General features: G+C 50.8%; 1 protein-coding gene across 2 annotated transcripts in view; it reads left to right on the top strand.

Annotated features, from left to right (window-relative positions):
* Positions 1-1,828: 1,828 nt before the first annotated feature.
* Positions 1,829-8,428, top strand: part of pitx2 (paired-like homeodomain 2) — a gene marked incomplete in the record, with an annotated part of 7,078 nt that continues 478 nt past the window's right edge. Inside the window, 4 exon segments of one of the 2 annotated variants that reach the window (XM_036214032.1) lie at positions 1,829-2,472; positions 4,028-4,088; positions 6,815-7,014; positions 7,541-8,428. In XM_036214032.1, coding sequence (XP_036069925.1) covers positions 4,043-4,088; positions 6,815-7,014; positions 7,541-8,098 — 804 coding nt within the window. 2 annotated transcript variants of the gene reach the window in all.

Below are 8,428 nucleotides of genomic sequence, written 5' to 3'. Positions count from 1 at the left end.
TGTACAGAGATGCATCATGGTCGTTTTATGCTCCGTTTTCCTTCCCGCCGCTCTCCCCTCCGGCGGGTTAGTGGCAGCTCCTCATCGATTGTCCCGGTAATTGATCCGAGACCTGTCCCGCCGCACCTGTGCTTAAAGCTGAGGCCGCGTGCGTTTATGCGCGCGCTTATGCGCGCACGTGGCCCCGGAAGACAGAGTGTTGGTGCAACACGGACACTCCAAATAATCCGCCGGATTAAAATAATCTCGGTTGGGGCGGGGGGCATTAGAGGACTACAGAAGAAGATGAAGAGTTGAGTGCTTTTGCAGACGCAGCTGCGCCTGCACGGCCTGCAGCCGCGTGCGTCGGTGCAGCTGGAATACGAGGATCAGCCTGAAAGCCGCTCAACGAGCTGAAGAGCCATCACAGATCCAGCCTTTTAATTTGCTTCATTTACAGCAGCTTCTTCTCTAATAACAACCATGAAGTGGCCCTCCGCGCGCGCGCAGGAGACAGGCTCCTCCCCCCCTCAGCCGTGCAGTCGCCTCCTCCTCAGTGACTCCGTAAATCTAAATTACTGGTCATTCCAGCCCATCAGCGGAGCATCAACTCATTTGTTTAAAGATTTGTGGCTTTGGAAACATTGCGCAGCCACAACGTGTTGCTGCAGGCGACAGTCGCATGCGGTTGGGGTGGGGGGGCAGACAAACCAGTTTGTGGGAAATGTTCATTCTGAATGACTGCTGGCACGCGGAGGATGCAAAGACTGCAGCGGCAGACGCAGAGGCCAAACGGCTGCTGTGTCAAAGTGTGACGTGACCCGGAGCGGAGCCGGGCCCGCGTTCCGCTGCAGCTTCAACCAACCAGCAGCCTGAAAGTGAAGGTTTAGAGAAAACTTACACAAATAAAGACTGAATGTTTTAAAGGGGAGGGGTGGGGTGTCTTGGTGGACCCCCTGTCATTCCTCCTCAAAGTAAAGGCTCGGCTGCTGCGCTGATCCACATGAAAGCGCCTTCAAAGCCCCTCCAGCATGCAGGAGGGGAAAGTTGAAGTGTCCACGCTGACACGGGCTGGCTGATGAGCTCGTTAAGAATCAGGGGAGCGGGTCACCCTGTTTCTCACATCACACCCCCATCAGAAATTCTTTCAAGTGTCCTTCTGCGTCGCCAAAGATGACAACGGAGAATCGATAAGCGCTTGAAATGAAAAGGAGCCGCCGGTTTGCCCCCGAGGCGAAAGATTTCATCCCCGCAGCCTCCTGTGAACTTCAGGCGTTCCTCCGTGCGTGAGAAACGGGAGCTCCGCCGCTCCTTTCTCTCTGAAGAAGGTGAGGAGCGCCTTTCTTCTCTCTCCGTGACGCGCGCGTCAGTATTTGCTGCTTTGTCTGGTTTGGCGCGCGGCCTGTTTCTTTAACATTTCTCCAAATACTTTTAATAAGGTTTATTTATCAAAAACAAACATGTTTTTGAGGTTACAAACGTGTCTGGTTCAAAAGGCCCCGCGTGCGTGTTTTTCTCTGATGCGCACGGTTTCCTCCGTGTCCCCTTTTGCCTGGAAATTCCCGCGTGGATGCGCGCGCATTAATTACCGGTTTAATGGGAGTATGACTAAAAATGTAAAAGACGGATTAAGCGCGCTGGGTGGGGGTGGGACGGGTGGGGGGTGCGTGCGGGCCGCACTTAAGATGCGGGAGAAAACTCCAACCAAACGGATCTATAAAGAACATTTGCATCCAAGCCAGCTGTTCACTTCATCTGCACATAAATCCGGAACACGATCGCGCGCTGTCTGGCCCGCAGGAGGCCCGCGCGGCAGCAGCTCAGATACTTCACATCTCCAGACGTCACCGTTTCTGACACTAACTCTGCACAGAAAACGTGCGTAAATTACACAGATGACGCTTTTGAAGAAATGGAAAAGCTTGAATTCTCTTCTGGTTTCAAATATAGAGCTGATGTCAAAATGCAGCGACTGAATGGATCCTGACAGTTGAGCTGATCTCCTCTTTTCATCACCTGATTCTTAAACTCAACAGTTTCTTATCTGTTTGTTTCTGAAAGTTGAGCCTCTGAGTTTCTCTGCTACACAAACATACACACCCCTTCACGGGCGCGCGTGCACAAGCGCGCGCAGGTCTCTCTCTGAGCTCAAAAGCTGGAAAATGTGCGTCTTTGCAGGGAGGACCAAAGTTGAGGAAGACACAGGAGGACGAGCCAAGGAGAGGCTGGATGAAAGCGCCCCCTTCCCGCGCCGTAAACACATTATTTATGCGCATAAATGAGAAGACAAACCTGAAGGCTGCGCTGCGCCTCTGCCCGGATTCACAGCGTGGGGGCTCACGCGCGTACCGGCACGTTTTCGGACAGAAACTTCAGAGACGTCGCTGCTGCTGCTGCTGCTGGTCCGCGCGCGCCCGGAGAGGGAATTTATCCCGTCGCTGCTGAGCAGAAGGACCGCGGCAGTGAGAGCCGATCCCCGCGGACGCACAGGCGGTGAGTGCGGGCACGCGGGAAGACGACATGAGGGTTCATGTGCGCCATCGTTCCTCCTGATCCTCTGAGCGCGAGGACCACGGAGGGCTGCGCGGGCTGGGGGGCCTTACGGGTTCGGATCGTGCTGGTCACCGGATCAGAAGGAGACATGAATGGAAAACACTTTAAAAGTGATTCCGTTCTGTTAATATCCGCGTAAATCTTACAATAATAATAATTACGCACAGAAATACGCACAGAAAGTCTTTCCTTTAGACAAAAAAATAATATTTATCATTCATTTAATGTTTTGATCATTTAAAAAATAATGTTAAATAATATCTGTGAATGAAAATATCGCGTAAATGAAAGTTATTTTAAATCTTTAATATAAAAAATATAAACCAGTAACCCTAACCCTAAGGTCAGAACATTTTTACTGGAATGTAGATTCTTTAATAAATTTGTCTGACACGCGGCGCAGATTCTGACGGAGAACCACAAAAACCAGAAAAGTTTCAGGTTTTCTCCTCAAACGTTTAACAGAAATGATCAAACCGAGATTTACTTAATAAAATAAAGAGCAAATGTCGTGTATTATTATATTATTATTATTATTATTATTATTATTATTGTTATTATTATTGTTATTATTATTATTATTATTATTGGTCGTTGTCAGTCACATTATTATATTTATTCTCTATTATTTTTGTTTCATTATTACTTTTTCTTTTGCTAAATTAATGCAACATTATTTCATTTGTTTTAGATGTTTTATATTTTTTTATTATTTACTTTCAATGAAAAATCACAAAACGATGAATAATGTGCAGAAAATAATAGGATGTAATTCGATCAAAAGGAGAAACAAATCATAAATTCATTAAATATTATAATTTTAAATAATTTATTAGTCTGAGTTAAAACATTATTCAAACAGAGATACACAGGGAACATCAGAAGCGGGTCTCTCGTGAAACCAGGTAAGTCTGGTTGAAGGCGCGCGAGGAGATGCACGCGGATGATCAGGAGCAGGTGAAGGAAGAACCGAGGAAACAGCATGACTGCATGCAAATACCCCCCCCCCCCCACCTGAATTATCATAAACAAACAGCGCGAGCCTGGACTCATAAAAAGCCATCTGTGTAACTCCGCACGAGCGCGCGTGCGGCTGCGCTAATGAATTTTGTAATATCCCACCGACAGACATCTCAATCAGACTCTAATCCCGTGATTTTACCCTGAATCACTCCACGCACAACTGCTGCGGGCTCACGCACGCCTCGGAAACCGCTTCACGCACATCACGGCGGCTGCACTGAAACCTCCACATCAATCTTTGTGACAGAAAGAGTTTCTTCATCACTTTATAAATGAAAACAGCATGTTTCCATGTTTGTAAATGTATACTTTTTTTCATGTAAAATGTTTTTATTTTAGAAAAACAACAAAACCTTTGTTTGGTGTTTTGGTTTTTTGAAGCAACAATCTTCCTCCGTTTGTCGCGTGACAGACGCGCGCGGATGAGTTCACATCACTCCGCTATAACTGCGGCTCTGTTCTGTTTCTACAGAAACCGTCCGCAGACATGGAGTCCCACTGTCGCAAACTGGCCTCCACCTGCGCGCAAATAGGTGAGTCTCCCGCCAGTCAGCAGAATCGTGTCGTTTTATGATGAGGATCTTCATTCAAATACGCCTTAAAATAGTCGACAAAATTCAGAAGACTCGGTCAGTATTTATTGTCATTTTATTACAAATAAAATCATTAATTTAATCAGGGTAACAGGTGGGATCAATAAATAAAAATATCATCAATAATGCAGATGATTATTGCTCTTACCATCAGTTTATTTTGATTTCTGATCAGATTTGTTCGTTTTCTCGAGAAAACTTCGACATTCCTGAGTTGAATTTCACCTGTCCGCGCGCTGAGGTCCTCGGGGCCTGTGCGGGTCATTTGCGGGCCTCTGCGGGTCACAGACCAGCAGCCTCCTTCCACCCAGCGTCTTTCGCTGTCTGTGAGCGCCCCCTGGCGGTGTCTTTGGGGGCGCTGCAGGGCGTGCAGAGCATCTTCTTGGGGTGAAGGTGGAAGATCACAGTGTCGACATTTATTTATGTAATAGTTGGTTTAATTATTCACGGAGGCTTTTGTTGTGGATGTTAATCGTGTTGCCGGTTATTGAAGTTTTTAGATCGGATCTTTCAAAAGAGGAGCCGCGAGGCCCGGAATGAATCCATTAGTGTGAGGGCCGGTTGGGAAATGACATCAGGTCTTGTTATTGCTCTAAATGAATCCCCAATAACCCTCGTGGAGTCTCATTTAGAGCGCGCTGATGGGCCGCAGTGACGCACGGCTGCGCCGAGTGAGCGGCCATTGATTAGGCAGGAGAATGGAATGAAAAGCGCGCGCGGGAAGGAGGAGGAGGAGGCTGCGCCACTGCCGCACATGGACAGACACACTAAATGTATGACCAAAGCCCATTCGTGAGGAGGAATACACTAATGGGGCAATCTGATGTCTCCTTAATCCCATGTAAAAAGCCCCCTCCCTGTATTGACGGAATTGCTAATTAATGGCCCTCCATGGTGGGGGGGGTGGGGGGGGGGGGGGTGCAGCAGTAATCCACAGAAAGGAGACAAAGCATAGAAGAAATGAAGAGGGGGGTTGAGGGCTGGGGGCAGTAATCCACTTCCGGTTTGTTTGATTTCTGGGTTTTTGAAAATGTGCGAAATAGGATTTAATTGGTTAAAAAAATGTATATGAAACGTAAAAACAACGAGGAACCACAAAGGAGATCTAGTCCAACATGACGTGAAAACCTCCGTCATCCATCACGTCTTATGCGCGAATGTGCGTGCGCAGACAGCACAAATAAGTCATGAAAGTTACATAATTCATTATTATTATTATTATTATTATTATTATTATTATTCATTAGTTTTTGTGTGGAGGCTGTTCTCTTTGGTCCTCTGATTCAGAACATCTCTGTTACATTCAGTTTCTTCCATTCGGCCTTCAGACGTTTGTTATCAAGTGTCATTATTTAATAATAATAATAATAATAATAATAAACAGGTTTCCATTTTTCCTTGCTCAAACTTCACGAGTCTTTTTTTTCGTGTCTTTGGACCAGCGCGCGCCTTTCTGGGGTGCACAGCAGGCACGTGCTCTTTCTCTCTGACGTGCACATCTGGCGGAGTCAGCTGTCAGATTCTGGGGCTGCAGATCTCTGCTGTTGACCGTGCGCGTGTCTGTGCGCTGCTCGTGAAGCGGTTTGTGTTTGATTCTCGCGCTGTCACTCAAGCACGCGCGCGGACTGAGTCTAGTAAACTGGTGGCGGAACGCGGGTGCGCGCGGCGCGGCCCGTTCAGTCCTCGCTGAGCCGCGTGACCGCCTTATCAAATCTTTGATTTTGATTCTATTTGGTTTCGGGCTCGCGGGAGCGCCGCGCGGCTCCTCTCTCTTGACATGCTTTTATTTGGCTGAGGAAAACACGCGCGCGCTCCGCACAAACACTCCCGCTCTGGTTGGTTGAGGAGCCCGTCACATCCTCGCGCCTGTCAGAGGGGCGGTAGGAGGGGCGAAGCGCTGACGTGAAGCCGGGGAGAGGGGCGCAGTTGGTCAGGCAGCGCGCGCAGGCAGCTGCTGAAATGAGAGGTGAGCTTTGGAGTGCGCGCGAGCCTCTGGATCTAATATCGCCTACCTGTCGTTGTCACTCCGACAGTCAGAGCAGGTTGCCGCAGTCCTCCCGGAGGTTATGGAGAACCTCGATGCTCTGGTCTAACGCGACCTGCAGCTCCGCGTGAACCACTGGAGCTGCGCGCCGCGCGCCGCTTGGAGAGCCGAACTGCGCCGCCGCCAGACTTCCTGCCTGTGCGAGGGCGCGTGCGATCTACCGATGAACTCTATGAGGAATCCATTAAACTCAGAGCAGCCCCACCACCTCCACCTCCCCGGGAACAAACTCACGTCCTCCCAGCACTCCGCGCTGGCCATGGCCTCCAGCCTGCAGCCGCTGCAGCGGGCGGCCGACTCCAAACACCGGCTGGAGGTGCAAGCCGTGTCGGACACGTCCAGCCCGGAGTCTGTCGGTAAGAACCGCCCGGTACCCGGTACCCGGTCCCGTTCCTGCCCTGGAAGCTATCGAAGAAAAGACGGCTGGCTTTGACGCGCGCGCGCTACTTTATTTTCCAAACCATAGGCCTTTACGGGGGAAGGAGCTCAAGAGTTCAAATACAAATATGATTAAAAATACGTTTAAAATAAAGGAACATTCCTAAAGTCGCGGGAAATTAAACTACAATTGTGTTTATTTATTGGAAGCATTTTTCCTCAGTGAATGTCTGTCTCCTCACAGAGAAAGAGAAGATCCAAAACAAAAACGACGACTCCTCCGACGACCCCTCCAAGAAGAAGCGGCAGCGGCGGCAGAGGACCCACTTCACCAGCCAGCAGCTGCAGGAGCTGGAGGCCACCTTCCAGAGGAACCGCTACCCCGACATGAGCACCCGGGAGGAGATCGCCGTGTGGACCAACCTGACGGAGGCCCGAGTCCGGGTGAGCGCGCGCGGGGGCCCGCCGGTACCGGGGGAGAGAAGCGTGTGGATTTAGGCCCGAATTCAGTCCAAATAATCCCCATGGATTTTTTTATTTTTTTGTAGCAGAAAAAACAAATAATCTGAGTCTTGTTGAAATAGAGGCTCAAGGAAAATAAACGAATCTCTGCTGGCGGATCCATCCCAGTTCACAGGAGAGATCCACAGTGTTCCTAAACAGGACGGAGTTATTTCTGTCCGTCAGCAGCCCGTTAACAATAGGAGCTGCTGTCATCGCGGACAGAGCCGCGCGCGCCGCGTCCGCGTGAAAGAGGCACAAAGCTGGAATTTTGGCCATTGTCGCAGTGGGCCGTGGGATTAGGGTCAGAGTGTTTGTGGGGGAATACACATCCACTCACGTCAAGACGCTCCTGGAGGGGGGGGTCCGCTCATTAAAAGAGGATTCTCTGCACAAACCGAGCCTGCACGCGGCGGGAAAGGCGGCCTGCGATCCTGATTTTAACCCTCTCCTTCTTCTCCTCCTTCAGGTTTGGTTCAAGAACAGGAGAGCCAAGTGGAGGAAGCGGGAACGGAACCAGCAGGCCGAACTCTGCAAGAACGGTTTCGGGCCGCAGTTTAACGGACTCATGCAGCCCTACGACGACATGTACCCGAGCTACACGTACAACAACTGGGCCGCCAAGGGCCTGACGTCCGCCTCCCTGTCCACCAAAAGCTTCCCGTTCTTCAACTCCATGAACGTCAACCCGCTGTCCTCGCAGACCATGTTCTCCCCCCCGAACTCCATCTCCTCCATGACGTCCAGCATGGTTCCGGCGGCGGTCACCGGCGTGCCGGGCTCCAGCCTCAACAGCCTTAACAACTTGAACAACCTCAGCAACCCGTCACTTAACTCGGGAGTGCCCACGCCGGCGTGTCCCTACGCGCCCCCGACCCCCCCATACGTGTACAGGGACACTTGTAACTCCAGCCTGGCCAGCCTGAGACTGAAAGCCAAGCAGCACTCCAGCTTCGGATACGCCAGCGTGCAGAATCCCGCCACCAACCTGAGCGCCTGCCAGTACGCCGTGGACAGGCCGGTGTAACCCCCCCACACCTCTGCGCGCGGAGCTGAGCGCGGAGAGGCGCGCGCCCCGAGGGGAGAGCCGGCCGGCGGTGACGCGTCCACGCACCCGCGTGAGGATTTTTGCTCATAGCTGGAATAGTTGGAATTATTTCATTCTGACTTTATCCCCAAGCCCCCCCCCCTCCCCCATGCCCATCAAATCTTCCATCCCGCGTTTCTGCTCTCCAGAAGGTTCCGGTCCAGACCGCGCGGGGTTCTCAACAGAGACTGGCACTTTAGTCTTTTTCCCAAACGGAGCACTCAAAGACTGAACCGAGCCGAACCAAGCAGGACTGCGGCTCGAACTGGA

Source organism: Oryzias melastigma, linkage group LG10 (genome assembly GCF_002922805.2).
Source record: "Oryzias melastigma strain HK-1 linkage group LG10, ASM292280v2, whole genome shotgun sequence".
NCBI classification, from domain to species: Eukaryota; Metazoa; Chordata; class Actinopteri; order Beloniformes; family Adrianichthyidae; genus Oryzias; species Oryzias melastigma.
Note: the sequence above shows the minus strand (reverse complement) of the source record. Positions and strands in the feature narration are given on the sequence as shown.